A 20,913-nucleotide genomic window follows, 5' to 3' on the forward strand; every position below is an offset into this window, starting at 1 on the left:
TATTGCTTCTACTGCATACACAAGGCTTTTCTTTGATTTGACCTAGTGACGTAGTTTTTGACCCCAGATGACCCATTTTCGAACTGGGCCTAGATTTCATCAAGGTTATCATTCTGACCAAAATTCATGAAGATCAATTGAAAAATATAGCCTCTATCAAGCATGGGTCATGTATGCGACAATATTGTCTGGTCACGAAGAACGTTTGCTTGTCGTGGCAAGAAAATCCTTCAATGCATATAAAAGTTAGTGGAAACAAAATCTTACTTGACCTTAGTGACCTTGACTTTTACCCGACAAGCATAGATCACGTTAGGACTAGTATGATGCGAGTGATGATGATGATGAACAACTGTTTTCAAGTCTAAATCAAATCCATTTAGTAACAAGCACATTCAGTGAATTTATAACCCATGCCAAACAGGTTGCTTTGTAAATGAGGGGACTATATTTTGAAAGATATTTAATTTCAATGGGTTACTTTGTTTTGTGGTAATTACAGAATTTTACAACTATTAATTCTGAACTTAATGCTAAAAGAAGAGCACACAGCACCACCCTACAGTGATCTTTCTGTGTGTTAATTTCATGAAGATTCATCAATGGATTACTTTGTAATGTGGGAATTTATGAATTGTTAAATAATCAAAGGGCAAAAAATTAAGTTATTGAAGTGATCAAGATGAAACTGCATGTGCATGTAGTGATCTACATTTGTGCAAAGTTTCATGAAGATCTATCAATAGGTTATGTCAAAACTCCCTACTTTTTACCGCATCAAGCTAAAATAATTCAATGTGAGCAATTAATAATTATGTGAGGTTTGGTGAAATACTTTTTGAATTGTAAGATTTTCAATCTGCCAGATGGACAACTCCAGACACTTTCCTCCACCTGCAGTGCGGTACAACAACAAAGTTGGTCAAAGTGCACAAAAAAAACTTAAACCTGAAACTCTTAAAAATGGGGGATAATTCATGAAATATTGGTGCAAGAGTTTTGGCCCTCACATCACATGACGTGTGATAACTACTTCAAGTTTGAAGCGAATCCATCAAGAAATATATAGATTAAATGAAAATGCGCTAAAACTTGAACCAATGTGTGGGTAAGGAACAGACGATAACACCAAGTCAAGTAAGATAGCTGTCCATATATTTTTACGGTCGAGCTAAAAATATTACCATAAGCTATCAAAACCTACCATTTAGGTAACAAATTGGACATGTCAACTGTTAAATTACCAAAAACAAACATATTTTTTCATACATTTTTATTCATTTTCACAATCTTTCAGCAAGGTGGGACACTATCAATTATCTACATTTCATACATCATTTAATGTTGCAAATGTAAAAAAAAAAAGCGCAGAAATTATGTATAGCTTTATTTAAGCCTAAAAAAAAATGTCCAATTAGTCTCTACATAAAGATTTTTAAAAGTGCAAAAATTACATTATTGTGGTATCAAAACTATGGGAGCAAGAGAACTCAGCCACCACTTAAAATTCTTACTCGAGATTACATGGTTATAACTGACTTATTATGACTCGACAGTGTTCACAATTTTCTCTCTCCAATTTTGAAATGAGGTTAAAAGTCTACGTTACAACCCGATGTGGAAGAGCAGTTTTTACATTTACCCACCTACATTCTACTTTTCTTCTCTCAACTTTTCTACATAGACGACAGTATGATTATTTACAATGGCTAAAAACATGCTATTCTACTTGTAGTATTAAAAACATATACTGAAAATATTCAAGGGTCAACATCTTTTTCCCTATGGTACAAGTGTGACTTTTTAAGTGCATTTGATTTAGATGTTGCATAAAACCAATACTTAAAAGTGGTTACGAAGTGCTGTACTTGTCTCGTTTGTAAAGTTAAAAACATCCATAAGATGCTCAATAAAAATTAAATACTTTTTACTGAAGGAAAAAGAATGCATGCTGAAAATATTCTCCTTTTGCAAAAAGTTGAAAAGCACTAAAAACACTTTGAAAGTGTTGAGTAGAAAACAGTTCTTTTCTGGTTACTCCAAAGGAAATGAACCCTCCATGATTAGTGTATAAAAACTGTAAATTTCCAATGAGCACTTCTTTTGTATATTTATAAACTCTTCTACAGCTGCATCAAATTTCTCTTGGGGCAATACACGATTGTTCATTTTATGAAGATGACCATGAGGAATGCATGATTGATGAGAAATGAAAACAAATTACATCTAAGCACTTGGTACATTATCAAAGCAATGGATGAAATGGAAGTGACATGCTAGCAGCATGTGACAATGCAGGTTCCAGCACATGAAAGCGCATCTTTTTCCTTACAGGTACAAAATGCCCTCCTTTTTGTTTTGATAAGAAGGTAGAACCCTACAATACAAACATACATGTTCTAAATGAAATATACATCCAATGTGGACCCTCTAAGCCAAATTTTGACTGCTTGTTCAAGAAATTACCCTAGTCATGTGAACATAGTTTGTATCAAAATATGCAACCTCAGTCACTAGTTGTTTATGCTTTACACTATGAAACCAATCACATTCAACCTTCAAACAAATGCAAGTTAATTCTTTAAAGATTTAGCAACATTTTAAGAATAAAACCTCAGGTGTTTTATAGAAATTTGTGTAACCAGTTGTTTTTTTTTGTTCAAATTTCTCCCACCAGGAATACACAGATGGAATCACTAAACTGCTATATGTAACATGAAGTAGGGGTCAGAAGATGCATATTTTAACACAATCACAAATTTACAGCCATGGCAGGAATATTTGCCACTACCCATGGCTTTTTGACATTTACAATGTTATTTTGATAAAACTTGTTGTTAACACAGTGAGACTCAATGTTTGATATTGCAAGTATTATGAGTACATGGATGAATGGATTATGAGATTAAGATCCATCTTTATCATCGTCATCATTGTGGTTGTGCCATGTAAGTCTTTCTTCATAGAATGCAATCACTATCTGTGGGCATTTCACATTGGCTTGTCTAGCAGGAACAAGATCTGCTTCGTCACTGTCTTTCCTGTGAACAGCATAAAATACATTAAGAGAATGCAAAAATAATATGAAGAAAATAAAACACTATAAACAAAATATTTACTTATACTGTGAAATTTCAAACATAAACATTTCAAAGACCAGGACAAGTAACTCATAAGCATATTGTTTTTGTGGCAGGTAGATTTTTTAATGTACCAATTATATAAATCCAACAATACTTAATCAGCCAGCCAGATGCTTTCCCCACATGAAAGAATTCTACTCTCCCTCGAAGCAAGGTTTCTATCCCACAGCGGTGAGGGGCAATTGATTTAAAGTTTGTGACCTTAATCACTCTGCAACCCCTCTCCAAAACAAATACACAAACTAGAAAATGCTTTTGTAAAAAAGCGCATGTCTCCCTCAATGCAAAGTCCTATAGGCAAGAAGTCAATAGAGGTCAGGAGCAAAAGTCAAAGAGACACTGATGGTTGGCTGCAATAGGGATCATCTACTTGGCATGTCCAGTCATCCCGCTAAAATTAAACACTCTTGGCCTAGTGGTTCTCAAGTCACTGTTCAGGCTCCTGTGTACTTGACCTTTGATCAAGTGACCTCAAAATAAATAGGGGTCATCTACTCTGCATGTCCAATCATCCTATTAAGTTTCAACATTGTAGATCAAGTGGTTCTCAAGTTATTTCCAAAAAATGATTTTACATGAACAGGCCACTGTGACCTTGACCTTTAATAGACTGACCCCAAAATCAATAGGGGTCATTTACTCTGCATGTTCAATCATCCTATGAAGTTTCAACATTCTGGGTCAAGTGGTTCTCATGTTATTGATCGGAACTGGTTATCAATGTTCAGGCCCCTGTGACCTTGACCTTTAACAGAGTGACTCCAAAAATAATAGGGGTCATTTACCCTGCATGAACAATCATCAGGGCTTTTTCACCCTATCTCACGGGGCCGATATTCGGCCCCATTCCCAATGCCAAATATGCTCAATTTTTCCCAATCTGGAGCAAAAAATTCCCAATCCAATGAAAAATTTCCCAACTGAAATCAGTTACTTTCTGTTTTTTAATAATAATTCTTGTACAATTAGTTTTGTCTGCCAAAGAGCTATAAAAATAAATAGATCGGCAATTTAAAAGGCATATAGAGCAAATCTCGCCAACATCCCGTGATAACGGAATGAGATCTCGTTTACCGGAAGTGGCGCTTTCTACACTCGCAATTTTGTGTGCGAAAGCAATTATTCATCGGTAAAATAATCATCACCGTATGACCACGCTTCTTTTGATGGCAAGAAACGTGTACGTTGTGTCTGAACACTATTTCACATTAAACTAATGTTGTTTAAGAAGCTAACATGTATTTTAAATGTAGTTTTAAAGGTACAAATTGTAACTCCATGCTCGCCGATGTTTGTTTTTACTAAGATAACGCCGATTCACGCTTTGACACGAGATCACGCGAGATTACAGCCAGTTGCCATTCTGTGTATTTTATACTTCTTTGTGTCTGCCAAGTAAATTAAACAAAATGTTGGAAAAACCAACTCGTTTCTATTTTTAGTAACACGACCGTCTGCAAGCTCGGCAAAAATAATTACAAGATTTTGCTGAAGAAATGCATGATTTGCATGCAAAAACCTCTCAAAATACATAAAAACACAAATATTAATTGAATAAAGTACCCAAAACATGTTGACAGGTAGTTCTTATATCAATAAAATCAATTGTCACATATTTTCGCGACCTAGTTTTTACACTCGAAAATACAAGCACTTTGCCATTCTACTTTTTGGATAACTTCAGTTATAACTTTAGTGAAAACAAACTAAACAAAAATTATAGCATGACAAATAAAGAGTTACTGCATTTTTAGGCAATATTGGAACACAATCCTGAAAAAAAAATCCAAATTTCACAAGGGGATACTGTCTACCAGTAAAATTTGAAACTGAAGGTTTAAACTAATATAAATTAATTAAAAACTCACTTAATTTCAAATTGTCAGTATATTTTCCCAAATTTGACAATTTACCGCGTTAAAAATTCCCAATATGACCAGGGGCCTTTTTCCCAAAACCCCCTGAAAAAGCCCTGATCATCCTATGAAGTTTCAACAATCTGGGTCCAGTGATTTTTTTTGCGTATTTTTACTGCCGAATATCGGCACTTTCCCCTCGCCAAAATAGGCCATTTTTTCCCAAAAAATCGTCAATTTTTCCCCTAAAAAAGAGATGTTTTCCCCCCTCAAACTATAAGATTTTATTTCCAAAATGTAACAGTTTATATTCGGGCGTGAGATCAGCGATATCTAACATGAAATTGGCAGAAATGGCATCAAAAATGTCCTTTTTAAGATCAAAATCGCATCAAGGTTACCGTCGCGAAAACACGTGACAAACAAAATATTGCCGATTTTCAAGAGAAATATGCACTTTAGTCGGTTTAAATATGTTCCATTATGTCATTTAATCATTTATGGTAATGAAAAATGACAATATCTCTCCTAGTTTTTGAAAAATCGGAGATCAAAATCGCCGCGATTGTACCGATTTTCGGATAGTCAAAATTTCGGACGTTATCAAATTTCAAGGGCATGAGGTGAAAATTGATAAATACAATTATTACAAGTTGTATTGATGTCTTAATTTATTTTATCACCCAAAAATTTCACGATTTTAAATCCAAAAGTGGTTTTGAAAAATATAAACTCTTCAAACAACATTCAGTAAGGAAATGTACAGATTTATATCACTTAGTATGGAAATTAAACATATTTCTATTTTTCCCAATTTGGGGAATTATCGCGCTTATTTTCCCAATTCAGCGGGCACAGGCACCTTTATTTTTTCCAAAAAAAATCACTGGGGTCAAGAGGTTCTTAAGTTATTGATTGGAAATGGTTTTCCATTCTCAGGCCAACAGAGTGACCCTAAAACCGTTAGGGGTCATCTACTCTGCATGATCAATCATCCTTTGAAGTTTCATCATTCTGGGTCAAGTGGTTCTCAAGTTACTGACCGGAAATGCTTTTCAATGTTTGGGCCCCTGTGACCTTGACTTTTAACAGAGTGACCCTAAAATCGTTAGGGGTCATCTACTCTTCATGACCAATCATCCTACTAAGTTTCAACATTCTAGGTCAAGTGGTTCTCAAGTAACTGACCGGAAATGGTTTTCAATGTTCAGGCCCCTGTGACCTTGACCTTTAACGGAGTGACCCCAAAATCGATAGGGGTCATCTACTTTGCATGTACAATCATCCTATGGAGTTTCAACATTCTGGGTTAAGTTGTTCTCTAGTTATTGATCGGAAATGGTTTTCAATGTTCAGGCCCCTGTGACCTTGACCTTTGATGGAGTGACCCCAAAATCAATAGGGTCATCTACTCTTCATGACCAATCATCCTATGAAGTTTCAACATTCTGGGTCAAGTGGTTCTAATCTCTAGTTATTGATCAGAAATGGTTTTCAATGTTCAGGCCCTTGTGACCTTGACCTTCGACGGAGTGAACCCAAAATCAATAGGGGTCATCTACTCTTCATGACCAATCATCCTATGAAGTTTCCACATTCTGGGTCAAGTGGTTCTCTAGTTATTGATCATAAATGGTTTCAAATGTTCAGGCCCGTGACCTTGACCTTTGATGGAGTGACCCCAAAAACAATCGGGGTCATCTACTTTGCATGTACAGTCATCCTATGGAGTTTCAACATTCTGGGTCAAGTGGTTCTCTAGTTATTGATCAGAAATGGTTTTCAATGTTCAGGCCCCTGTGACCTTGACCTTTGACAGAGTGACCCCAAAACCAATACGGGTCATCTACTCTTCATGACCAATCATCCTATGAAGTTTCAACATTCTGGGTCAAGTGGTTCTCTAGTTATTGATCGGAAATGGTTTTCAATGTTCAGGCCCCTGTGACCTTGACCTTTGACCCCAAAAACAATAGGGGTCGTCTACTCCAGAAGCCCTACAACCCTATGAAGTTTGTAGGTCAAATGGTTCTCCAGTTATTGCTCGGAAATGAAGTGTGACATACGGACAGGGCAAAAACAATATCTCCCCCAGACGCAGGGGGGGGGGGGGGGACATAATAATATTTACCATTTCATTAAAAACATGAGTTCTCCAGAACTGTCTGTGGCACCAATAATTCTTTCTGGCTGCAAACCCCTGTCAAATCCTCTTGGTTTATTATCATCTTCCTGAAAAACAAAAAACAATTCTTAATGTATCTGCTACAGAAGTAATCTCATCTTTAAGCATACAGGAGGCACAAAATCAAGCCAGGAGGTTATAATACTTTGACATCAGTAGGACAAGTAACAGCAATAGACTGATACATCAAGTTCTATAGAAAACTTATGACCTGAAAAAAATTGTCGTATATGTGTTTTTTTTCAAGATAGATAACACGTTTAGCCCTACCTATCTAAAAAGACTAACTGAAATCCATGTTTATTGTAGGTCCTTTTCAGTTGTATTCATTTTCTTTTTAATATTTATTATATGAATTATTTTGTCATTCACCTTCACTATTATGGAATAATTTTGCATTTTCAGTATTCCCATAAGGCTCCCACATTTTACAACAGGGGTCCGTATGTGTAAATACATTATTCCGTCATATTTAACAGTAAAAAAATCTCAGTCCCGGCAATGTCCGGCAAGATTTTCAGGTGTTTTGATGTTTTGAATTGTTTGATGTGATTACATGGCATAATGGAAAGCACTGTATACAGCCTTCTTACATGGTTGGTTCTGTCAAGATAACAACATTTATCTAGTCATCAAACAAGTGTGTAAAATAAGGCTGTTGTTACCCAAAATGGGACAATGTAATTGAGCTGCTCCATGAGAAAGCCAACATAGTGCGTTTGCGACCAGCATGGATCCAGACCTGCCAGCGCGTCCGCGCAGTCTGGTCAAGATCCATGCTGTTTGCTTTCAAAGCCTATTGCGATTAGAGAAACCCATTAGTGAAAAGCATGGATCCTGACCAGACTGCGCAGGCTGATCTGGATCCATGTTGGCTGCATATGCACTATGTTGGTTTTCTCATGGTGCGGCTCAATTTACACTTGTTTTGTTCAGTTTCACATGCAGAAAAAACTTATTTGACAGGTGATGCTGTTTTGGTACATAATGTCTCCTTAACATTGTGATGCCATTCTGTGCATGGGTAACAAACTTTCCAGAGATATGCCCATTAACAATGAACTGCTAAATTTGGAGAACAGACACTATCAATGTTTGCAATTTTGAGTAATCCATGAGTGATAATACCAGAAACTTGGGAGATCCAGCTGGTTATAGAACCTGGTCAAGATATTATGCCCATGAACATTGTGACCAAGTTTGTTGAACACTGGATCAGAAATGCTAAAGTTAAAAGAACAGACAACTTTTGAGGAAGTCTCCTTCCACTGCAGGTTATCTAAAAATACACCCTTCTTGGTGTATAAATATGAAATGATGATATGAAGAGGGATTTATTCTCAGTTTGTTTCACCATAGTAAGCAACAGTTATATTTAGTATGACAAACATGTACAGATGATTTAGCATTAATTTAGAAATTGTGCATTGGTGAGTGTAATACTCACAGCACCACCAGTTCTCACTTCTGCAACTTTCTTCTTCTTCCTAGACGAGCCTGAATCTACCTCTCCATTAGGCTTTCTCTTTTTCTCTGCCTCTTTCTTTTTCTTTTCTGTTCTACTCGTTTCATATTCTGCAATGAGGTCTGGACAGTCAAGGTTGGCTTCTGGCTCCCATGTATTCTCAGAGCTGAAAATCAAAGACGAGAATGGTGTTGGCAACAGTCAAATTGTTAAATAGACAAACAACAATCTCTGACCTCTTGAGAGCCTGTGCCTAAACCAAAATTTGTGGGAAATTCAACTCCCAAAATTGGGAAAATAAGCAAATTTCTGCAATTGGGATGGGTCCGAAATTTGGCCCCAAAAATCCCTGTGAATAGAATGCTTTTTTAAATGAACATACAGTAATTGAGCGCTATTTTTTTCTTTGTCCTGGAATGTCTGCATGTTTCTTTATTACATATACAGCATCATTATTGACCAAACCAATCCGCAAAAACAATAATAAACTTTAGAAATTTAAATGAGGGTTTTTCTGGGGGACACAAAACTCAAAATCTATGCCAGAGAAATACTCTCTACTGCCACTTTAAAATCATTGCATCTTTCTGTTATCCATCGTAACTTTGAGTGTCTTCACATGCCCCGATTATATAGCAAAACTCTTTTGATACTGGTCATGACCAGCTAAATATACTAAATGAAAGCTTACTCTGGGTAACCTTTCCATTTAAGAAGATACTCCTTGCGTCCATTCCTAACCCGGACATCTACAACTCGCTCCACTGTGAATTCTTCCTCGGCCTCTTCCTCCTCATCCATAGGGTCATCTTCATTGTGTTTAGACATTTCTATCTGAAAGCAAAAGATTACATTTTTTTCTGTATATTTATTTTGAAAATGTTTTTACAGCCTACCTGTCCAATACATGTTTAACTATCCTGTCCTGTATTGTTCCATTCTTAAAATATTCTCAAACAAGAGCTGTCTGTAAGACAGCGCGCTCCACTATTTGGCAATTAGACAGTAAAACAAATTTATGTCTCAATTGTATTGTACTAAAGTTATATCCAGAAAGAGAAGATTGCCAAAAAAAAAACTTTCAAGTATAAAAGGGGCATAATTCTGTCAAAAATACAATTAGAGTTATGGGGATTGTAACCACACATGCAGATGGTGATTATAAAGAACTATTTATAATTTCAAGTCATTATCTTTTAAAGTACCAAAGATATGTCTATTTATAAACGAAGCTTTCAAAAAACATTAACCTTAAAAATAACCTTTAGAAGAGTAACACCTTGGTGCCCTTGACCTTGGGTATAATGGGCCCAGGCCCTGCACATTGTTTGTATGCTGGACAATGTTTATGTGAACTTACAGTACGATATAAGTAATAGTAACAAAGATATGACAGAAAAACAAAGGTTGCCTAAAAACTTTAACCTTAAAAATACTATGTATAACACCTTGGTGGGCTTGACTTTGGGTATAATGGGCCCAGCCCCTGCACATACTTTGTTCGCATGCTGAACAATGTTGATGTGAAGTTACAGTAAGATATAAGCAATAGCAACAAAGAACAAGAGGGCCATGAAGGCCCTGTATCGCACATCTGACCTATTGACCTAAAGATCATCAAGATTAACATTCTGACCAAGTTTCATTAAGATATGGTCATAAATGTGGCCTCTACAGTGTTAACTAGCTATTCCTTTGATTTGACCACATGACCTAGTTTTTGACCAGACATGACCCAGATTCGAACTTGACCTAAAGATCATCAAGTTTAACATTCTGACTAAGTTTCATGAAGATACAGTCATAAATGTGGCCTCTAGAGTGTTAATAAGCTTTTCCTATGATTTGACCTAGTGGCCTAGTTTTTGACCCCACCTGACTCAGATTTAAACTTGACCGAAAGATCATCAAGATTAACATTCTGACCAAGTTTCATAAAGATATGGTTATAAATGTGGCCTCTAAAATGTTAACTAGCTTTTCCTTTGATTTGACCCGGTGACCTAGTTTTTGACCAGACATGACTCAGATTCAAACTTGTCCTAAAGATCATCAAATTTAACATTCAGACTAAGTTTCATGAAGATACAATCATAAATATGGCCTCTAGAGTGTTAACAAGCTTTTCCTTTGATCTGACCTGGTGACCTAGTTTTTGACCCCACCTAACCCAGATTTAAACTTCAGCTATAGATCATCAAGATTACAAATTCTGACCAAGTTTCTTGAAGATACAGTCATAAATGTGGCCTCTAGAGTGTTAACAAGCTTTTCCTTTGATCTGACCTGGTGACCTAGTTTTTGACCCCAGATGACCCAATATCGAACTTGTCCAAGATTTTATTGAGGGTAACATTCTGACCAAGTTTCATTAAGATTGGGCCAAAAATGTGACATCTAGAGTGTTAACAGTCAAATTGTTGACGACAGACGACGGACACAGGGCGATCAAAAAAGCTCACCTAAAAACAAAGGTTGCCCAAAAACTTTTAACCAAGAAAGCTGGCGCAAACGCCGGGATGAGTAGACTAGCACCCTTATACTCCGAATACTGGAGCTAAAAATGGTGTACCATGTCTATGAATATTTATCAAATTTGCATAAAATGAAGTGTAAATTTTCTTAGAACATTTCCTTTGCAATAAATGTTTTTAAAACTTTTGGTTACTTATTTCTTCCTTTTTAATCGATTTGTCATTATAAATTTTGCCAACCTTCCATTTTTACTTGTTGAAATACAGTTATTAAACTATCATGATAGATCGAATTCAGTCCATGGCCCCTAGATTTTGGGCTGGGCCCCTACATTGTTGGAGAAAATGCCCATATACCTAATGTTAAACATTTGTTTTTGACAGTCTGGGTCCCTCAATAAAACGAGAAATTGCTTTTGTAATGAGAGATCACAGAGTGATCTTGGCACCCACCAATGTGCCATTTTTGTGTGTTCCAAATTTCAAGACTTATTGACTAGCTCAAGGTCAAATTTCATTTCCGTACACAACACTGTGCATGTGGTCTAAATTCGAAAGCTGCAGCTTGAGAAATGTGAAAGTAGGTCACTAGATCAATTTCAAGGACAAAGTTCTTTGTACACAAAACTATGCATGTGCATCAAGTTTGAAGACTGTAGTTTGAGAAATCTGAAAGTAGGTCACTAGGTCAATCTTAAGGTCAAAGTTTATTTCGGTACAAAAAACTATGCAAGTGGTCCAAATTTTAAGGCTGTAGCTTGAGAAATGTGAAAGTAGGTCACTAGGTCTTAATCAAGGTCAAATTTCATTTCAGAAAACACAAATATATGCATGTGGTCCAAATTTGAAGCATGTACCTTCAAAAATGTGAAAGTAGGTCACTAGGTCAATGTCAAGGTCAAAGTTTTTTTCAGTGCACAAAACTATGCATGTGGTCCAAATTTGAAGGTTGTAGCTACAGAAATGTGAAAGTAGGTCACCAGGTCAAAATCAAGGTCAACTCATGTCAAGGTTCATCTTGCCACTCAAAACCATACATGTGGTCCAAATCTGAATGTTGTAGGTTATTGACAAGAAGTTTTTAAAAGCTTTTCCCTATATAAGTCTATATGAACTATGTGACCCCCAGGGCGAGGCCATATTTGACCCTAGAGGGATAATTTTAACAAACTTGGTAGAGAACCACTAGACGATGCTACATTACAAATATCAAAGCCCTAGGCTTTGTGGTTTGGACAAGAAGATTTTCAAAGTTTTTCCCTATATATGTCTATGTAAACCAGGTGACCTCCGGGGCGGGGCCATATCTGACCCTAGGGGGATAATTTGAACAATCTTAGTAGAAGACCACTAGATGATGTCACATACAAAATATCAAAGCCGTAGGCCCTGTGGTTTTGGACAAGGTTTTTCAATGTTTTTCCCTATATAAGTCTATATAAACCATGTGACCCCCGGGGCGGGGCCATATTAAACCCCAGGGAATTAATTTGAATTATCTTGGTAGAGGACCACTAGATGATGCTTCATACCAAATATCAAAGCCCTAGGCTCTGTGGTTTTGGGCAAGAAGATTTTCAAAGTTTTTCCCTATATAAGTCTATGTAAATTATAGAAATAAACAAAGGGCCATAACTTACTAAAAAATTGTTGAACCAGTCTGATTTTCAGGGGGACACAACTAGGGTACCAATACATCATTCTGACAAAGTTTGCGATAACGAGAAATTGTTAACGGAAGGACGGACGGACGCAGAGTGATTTGAATAGCCCACCATCTAATGATGGTCAGTGATTCATTTTGAAATCTAAAGATACGAGTCCATGGGACTCACATATTTTGAAACAATGAGTCCCAGCCAGTGAGTAATGAGTCATGCAAGTTGAAAAAGGAACTAAATATGCTTAATATATAATAATATAACGTTACTAATTTTATTATTTCCAGTCTTTGTTTAAGTCTATTAATTTAAAGTAAATAAATTCACTGAAAATGTCAGTGATTCTGTTTTCTTATCTTTGTAAACCTTGTGAACCTAATGTGATTAATCTGCAAATTAAAGTTTTTTTCACTCTTGCAATTATTGTCCAAACCAAGAAAACCCTTTAAATATGAATACAATTAATTAAAAATGTTAATTCCATATCAGCAGTAAATAAATCAAGCTCCCAGTGCTAATGCACTCAAAGTCACAGTCACTTTAAATAACACATATGTGAATTAAATACATGTCAATAGCAGTGACATCACTATGACATCACTCGAATACTGTCTTCTTTGATCTGCTGGTGTCTCTTTGATCTGCTGGTGTCGGCTCACATCAAAAGAAACAGTTGTCAAACATGTTTAACCCAATTTCTAAATTTGATGCGTCAAAAATTTGGGTAAATTTCAGTTACCTTATTTTAATCTCAGAAAGTGTCAGTGATTAAAATTATGCTTCTAAAGTCTTAATTGGTTTTGAAAAATATGAGTAAAATTAAGTGGATTTAAGGAAATTATTCGAGCCAGTCAAGGTAAGATACTTTCTAAAGGTCAAAAAAAAGCATGTGTAAGCTAATGTACCTGTAATATAAATCTCTTCTGCTTTGTTTGTTTGTTTTGGGTTTAACGCCGCTTTTCAACAGTATTTCAGTCATATAACGGCGGGCAGTTAACCTAACCAGTGTTCCTGGATTCTGTACCAGTACAAACCTGTTCTCCGCAAGTAACTGCCAACTTCCCCACATGAATCAGAGGTGGAGCTCTTCTGCTTTGTTTATCAACAGTCAGTTTACAAAACAAGTGTCACCTTCGCACTTCTCGGTAATCTGAAGTAGGCGGAGCTTAAATTATGTCATCGTATATTCCAGTCAAGTGTCAACAGGCTAATAGCGGGTAACTGGTGGGGTGTGGATAAAAAAAATCGGGCGACTTGAATTTTGCTTTGATGTTAGATTAGAGCGAAGTGGGGAGCTAAAAAGCGACTATTTCGCTCAAGTCTCTCCCTAGCTCAAGCCCTATTCTTTACAAATCGAACGGTGATAAGGTAAATTTTGTTTGCGTCCCTTGGCTGCACATATTTTAAATTAACGCGTCTCCCATGAAAAATACGCGTCTTTGACGCAGGACGCACGGCAAAATGAATCACTGGATGGTGGGCTAAAAAAGCACATGTCTCCCTCAATGCAAAGTCCTATAGGCAAGAAGTCAATAGGGGTCAGGAGCGAAAGTCAAAGAGACACTGATGGTTGGCTGCAATAGGGATCATCTACTTGGCATGTCCAGTCAACCCGCTAAATTTCAACACTATTGGCCTAGTGGTTCTCAAGTCACTGTTCAGGCTCCTGTGACCTTGACGTTTGATCAAGTGACCTCAAAATAAATAGGGGTCATCTACTCTGCATGTTCAATCATCCTATTAAGTTTCAACATTCTAGGTCAAGTGGTTCTAAAGTTATTCTCCAGAAATGATTTTACATGACCAGGCCCCATGTGACTTTGACCTTTAATAGACTGACCCCAAAATAAATAGGGATCATCTACTCTGCATGTTCAATCATCCTATGAAGTTTCAACATTCTGGGTAAAGTGGTTCTCAAGTTATTGATCGGAAATAGTTTTCCATGTTCAGGCTCCTGTGACCTTGACCTTTAACAGAGTGACACCAAAATCAATAGGGGTCATCTACTCTGCATGTTCAATCATCCTATGAAGTTTCAACATTCTGGGTTGAATGGTTCTCAAGTTATTGACCGGAAATGGTTTTCAATGTTCAGGCCCCTATGACCTTGACCTTTAACAGAGTGATTCCAAAATCAATAGGGATCATCTACTCTGCATGTTCAATCATCCTATGAAGTTTCAACATTCTGGGTCAAGTGGTTCTCAAGTTATTGATTGGAAATTGTTTTCCATGTTCAGGCTCCTGTGACCTTGACCTTTAACAGAGTGACCCCAAAATTGATAGGGGTCATCTACTCTGCATGTTCAATCATCCTATGAAGTTTCAACATTCTGGGTCAAGTGGTACTGAAGTTATTGATCGGAAATGGTTTTCAATGTTCAGGCCCCTGTGACCTTGACCTTTGACAGAATGACCCCAAAAACAATAGGGGTCATCTACTCTACATGACCAATCATCATATGAAGTTTAAATATTCTGGGTCAAGTGGTTCTCTAGTTATTGATCGGAAATGGTTTTCAATGTTCAGGCTTCTGTGACCTTGACCTTTGACAGAGCGACCCCAAAAACAGTAGGGGTCATCTACTCTTCATGACCAATCATCCTATGAAGTTTCAACATTCTGGGTGAAGTGTTTCTCTAGTTAATGATCGGAAATGGTTTACAATGTTCAGGCCCATGTGACCTTGACCTTTGACGGAGTGACCAAAAATCAATAGGGGTCATCTACTCTTCATGACCAATCATCCTATGAAGTTTCAACATTCAGGGTCAAGTGGTTCTCTAGTTATTGATCAGAAATGGTTTTCAATGTTCAGGCCCCCGTGACCTTGACCTTTGACGGAGTGACCTCAAAATCAATAGGGGTCATTTACTCTTCATGACCAATCATCCTATGAAGTTTCAACATTTTGGGTCAAGTGGTTCTCTAGTTATTGATCGGAAATGGTTTTCAATGTTCAGGCCCCTGTGACCTTGACCTTTGACTGAGTGACCCCAAAAACAGTAGGGGTCATCTACTCTTCATGACCAATCATCCTATGAAGTTTCAATATTCTGGGTGATGTGGTTCTCTAGCTATTGATCAGAAATGGTTTTCAATGTTCAGGCCCCTGTGACCTTGACCTTTGACGGAGTGACCAAAAATCAATAGGGGTCATCTACTCTTCATGACCAATCATCCTATGAAGTTTCAACATTATGGGTCAAGCGGTTCTCTAGTTATTGATCAGAAATGGTTTTCAATGTTCAGGCCCCTGTGACCTTGACCTTTGACGGAGTGACCCCAAAATCAATAGGGGTCATCTATTCTTCATGACCAATCATCCTATGAAGTTTCAACATTCTGGGTGAAGTGGTTCTCTAGTTATTGATCGGAAATGGTTTTCAATGTTCAGGCCCCTGTGACCCTGACCTTTGACGGAGTGACCCCAAAATCAATAGGGGTCATCTACTCTTCATGACCAATCATCCTATGAAGTTTCAACATTCTGGGTCAAGTGGTTCTCTAGTTATTGATCGGAAATGGTTTTCAATGTTCAGGCCCCTGTGACCTTGACCTTTGACAGAGTGACCCCAAAAACAATATGGGTCGTCTACTCTAGCAGTCCTACAACCCTATGAAGTTTGAAGGTTCTAGGTCAAATGGTTCTCCAGTTATTGCTCGGAAATGAAGTGTGACCTATGGACGGAAGGAAGGACAGGGCAAAAACAATATGGGGGATAGCTAGTTTATATCCCTGTGCTGTCTTAGGCAAACAAAAATGTGTGTTCTGATTTAATGTCTTTTCAACAAATTTTCAGTCATATAAATGACTGTGTCTACTTGTAGCTACAAGTACAATGCCCAACGTTAATTATAGTGCTGCCTCACACCTGACACCTAGAAAAACCCTAGAGGATTATAATCTCGTCGTCCAGTTACTGTACAGCTAGAATGCAGACTAGGCGTCCTTTTATCTGACAGCTGGACACTTCCTTCAGTATTTCCGCACAACATGTGACGATGTTTCAAGTTCTAACATTGCGAAATAATACAATTTTTTTTATTTCAAATGCACCAAAAGGCTTAATCTTTCTAGTGACAGTGGAATTACAGAGCAAGGCATCAACTGTTAGCTTCCAACAGAGTAAAGCATCAGCAATTCTGCATGCTCTAGATAACCTGGCCACTGTAGCCTGCAACATTCTAATTAACCCTGTTGCCACTGTGGTCTTTTTATGAAGAAAAACAAAGGTCTGCCGAGCCATGACCACTTGCTTGCAAGTCTGGTGCTCTACTGAGCTAACTGGGCGTCTGCTAACTCAGAAGCCTCAAGTAACGTTTTACAGCCTATTATGCCACAAAATCAAACATAAAATTTATATCCTAATAATGTGAAATTTTATATCTTCATGGTTTTACTTTGTATAAAGTATGCCGAGTTTTACAAAGTGCTGCAATTTGTTACTACCATTACAGCTGCTACAGCCTAACAGGTGGTATCCTAACTCACCCATTTCCTCACTGCCATTGAATATGTTACTAAAAACATTGCATACTGGTACTGATGATAAATCTGAACAGAAAATGAGGTCTTCTACCTGTAACTTTTTTTATTTCTGCAAATTGTTATCAATGGTCGGTATCAAAATAAAGCTTAACATTTGCTGAAAACTTTACATAATTCAAAGTTATATATAATAAGCAAACTCGCACGAAAAGAGGCCCTGAAAGGGGTTTGTTAAATGGGGACTGTATGAATGTTGACTGATGATAAATTCGACCACCGTCATTTACAAAATTTTCTTCGTAGTATTATATTGAAACTTTTTCCGAAAAGCTGCAACAGTCATTCCTGATCAAGTAATGAAAAGTGACCCAATGTCAGGCCTTCATGTGTCGACAGTGAGCATGCGCAAAAAACACCTTTGTCCCCAGTAATTTTGGATAAATATTTTTTATACAGATAAATATAAGTCATTTATTTATACAGAATATTTACCAATTTTGTTTTTGTTTACACCAGTTGGTGTTGTAAGTGGAAACGGTATCAAGTCAACTCGTCCCCGATTAGATCATTTCGTCCCCCTCATGATAAAATTTGGTCAACTCGCCCCCCCTTTTGGTAATTTTGTTCCCCTAAATATTTTAGGCATTTTTGTTTTTTTTAATGATATTTTTGACTTTGAAAACTTGTATTTAAAATCATCGTGAGTTTTGAAGGAGTTATATTGGAAATAGTTAACTTTAAATAATTAGGTTTTATAAAATAATAAAAGAAATATACTGAAAATATAAGACAATTAACTGAAATAAAATAAAATAAAAATAAATATAATGCCAACAACTAATATCTGTCACATATGTTTTACTAAACATAACCAACATGCTTTAAATATATTCATTTTTGTCATTAAAATAATAAAAAAATACTTCAAAAGTAGGGAGACATTGGTTTCTAAAAAAAAGTTGAATGAGTATAACCCTGCATACGAAAGGTGTTAAAGGTTATTAATCACATTAAAAGGCGTTGATTGGGCTGACTGGAAGGTGTTAATGGTATTTAATTGCAAGAAAAGTTGTTGATTGACCAAATGAAAAGTGTCAAAATTTTCCTAGTAAAATTAAATGCGCTAATAGTTGTTTGGAGTAAGGAAATTATTTGTTATAAAACAAGAGCTGTCACTAATGGTGACAAATGCCCACGCAGCACCTTGACCTTTGACCTGGTGACCCCAAAGTCAGTAGGGGTGGTGTACTCAAAGTACTATTAGCATGTAAAGTTTGAAGGTCCTGGGTGAAGTGGTTCGGGAGTAAAGTGCCTACATGCAAAAAGTTAATGTTGGCCCCTGTGACCTAGACCTTTGACCTGGTGACCCCAAAGTCAGTAGGAGTGGTGTACTCAATAAGTACTATCAGCATGTGAAGTTTGAGGTCCTGGGTGCAGTGGTTCGCATGTAAAGTGCCTTCATGCAAAAATGTAACGTTGGCCCCTGTGACCTTGACCTTTGACCCCAAAGTCAGTAGGGTTGGTGTACTCATAAAGTACTATCAGCATGTAAAGTTTGAAGGTCCTGGGTGAAGTGGTTCGCGAGTAAAGTGCCTTCATGCAAAAAGTTAATGTTGGCACCTGTGACCTTTGACCTGGTGACCCCAAAGTCAGTAGGAGTGGTGTACTCAGTAAGTACTATCAGCATGTGAAGTTTCAAGGTCTGGGTGCAGTGGTTCGCGACTAAAGTGCCTTCATGCAAAAAGTTAACATTGGCCCCTGTGACCTTGACCTTTGACTCCAAAGTCAGCAGGGGTGGTGTACTCAAGTACTATAACCACGTGAAGTTTGAAGGTCCTGGGTGCAGTGGTTCGCAAGTAAAGTGCTTTCATGCAAAAAGTTAACGTCGACCCCTATGACCTTGACCTTTGACCCCAAAGTCAGTAGGGGTGGTGTACTCAATAAGTACTATCAGCAAGTGAAGTTTGAAGGTCCTGGGTGCAGTGGTTCGTGAGTAAAGTGCCTTCATGCAAAAAGATAACGCTGGCCCCTGTGACCTTGACCTGGTGACCCCAAAGTCAAAAGGGGTGGTGTACTCAGTAAGTAATATCAGCATGTGAAGTTTGAAGGTCCTGGGTGCAATGGTTCGCGAGTAAAGTGCCTTCATGCAAAAAGTTAACGTTGGCCCCTGTGACCTTGACCTTTGACCTGGTGACTGCAAAGTCAGTAGGGGTGGTATAATCAATAAGTACTATCAGCATGTGAAGTTTGAAGGTCCTGGGTGCAGTGGTTCGCAAGTAAAGTGCCTTCATGCGAAAAGTTAACGTTGCGACTAACGAACGAACCAACTAACCAACGGACAGTTGAAAACTAATATGCCTCCCTTCATGGGCATAAAAAGTTTAATCTTATTCAAGAGTTTGAAAATATGTAGCATCAAAATACGGACATTTAAACAGCAATCATGTTGTCCAACATAGCAGACTTACAAAAACAAAGAAATAAAAAACAGAAAATCCTCCTTGTTAAATCGATCATTTTTAAAGCAAAAAGTTCTTAAAACAAATGAAAACTTATGTATATTTTTAGCGTAAAACAAACTTATTTGAAAGAAAAAAACGACTTAATTTATCATACTTTGATTTTTTTTTCAAAACTATGTTTTAAAAAGGGGACCAAAAAAGGCGGGACGAAATGACCAATTTGAAAACGCCGAGGGGGACGAAATGACCAAATCGGGGACGAATTGACTGGGGGCCGAGTTGACTGTAAATCGTGGAAACTATTAGAGGGTGTGTTCAATTTTATAAATAACCAATTGCAATCGAATATTTCCAAGGTGTTCGACTTTATCATCTGTCCGGGTTTATCATCAGTACCAGTATATATATATATATATATATATAACTTCAAATCCTTTCACCATTGACCATGTATTTCAACAACATTAACACAAGAATGCATTAAAAAATGGTTGGTTCAAATCTTTAGCAAAGCTCAGCAGAGTATTTTAAAGAATATACTAAATCGCTGCTGCGTAAATCCTCCTTGACGTAACATGTCTATAAAAATTACGAATTAACATGTCTATGAAAATTACGAATTAAACAACAAAAATAATGAACAGATGGATGTAAATTATGGTCATGTGCAGTCTAGCACTTGGGTTTGGATTTACAAAGGCGCTGCCTCTTCAAAAATAACCAAATTGTTCAACATATTTTGTCAAATGTGATAAAACTAAATTGCTAACAATTTCTTCATAACACAGGCATCTACTTTGCAAGCTGTACCCAAATTGGCCAAAATTACTGTCACGTCGGGTCGACTTACTGCATGTACGAAATTATTTCGTTCTCTTTATTTTATTGCAGACCCTTGTCACACACGTAAACACTAAAAAGGAACAAACTATATCAATATACTTAGTGTACTGCATGATCGATGTGTTTATTGAGAACACTAGAGTTCAGATAAAAGTAATTTACCAATTTTATTCTCTGTGTTTCAAAAACTACCACTACCGGTGCGCTCTGGGACTTTCCTGCGCATGTATAATAATAATATCCGGGCTCTTTGTATTATCGTTGGCGCGGGAAATTATTCGGTTATTTCCGTGGTAAATAATCAATAACTGCAACAAAATATTATGAA

The 20,913-nt window shown here is 37.1% G+C and overlaps 1 protein-coding gene across 2 annotated transcripts; it reads right to left on the reverse strand.

Annotated features, from left to right (window-relative positions):
- Positions 1 to 1,256: 1,256 nt before the first annotated feature.
- Positions 1,257 to 20,897, reverse strand: LOC123559892 (chromobox protein homolog 1-like). 2 transcript variants are annotated; one of them, XM_045352023.2, is made up of 5 exons: positions 20,748 to 20,897; positions 9,341 to 9,483; positions 8,650 to 8,815; positions 7,131 to 7,231; positions 1,257 to 3,041 (listed from the first exon to the last, which is right to left on the reverse strand). In XM_045352023.2, the coding sequence occupies exons 2-5, from the start codon at positions 9,475 to 9,477 to the stop codon at positions 2,906 to 2,908; spliced, it is 540 nt and encodes a 179-aa protein (XP_045207958.1). In that variant the 5' UTR covers positions 9,478 to 9,483; positions 20,748 to 20,897; the 3' UTR covers positions 1,257 to 2,905. The 2 variants fall into 2 exon arrangements, with proteins under 2 accessions (XP_045207958.1, XP_045207957.1); XM_045352022.2 differs by having other exon boundaries at positions 8,632 to 8,815.
- Positions 20,898 to 20,913: the final 16 nt, after the last annotated feature.

This window comes from Mercenaria mercenaria, chromosome 10 (genome assembly GCF_021730395.1).
Source record: "Mercenaria mercenaria strain notata chromosome 10, MADL_Memer_1, whole genome shotgun sequence".
NCBI classification, from domain to species: domain Eukaryota; kingdom Metazoa; phylum Mollusca; class Bivalvia; order Venerida; family Veneridae; genus Mercenaria; species Mercenaria mercenaria.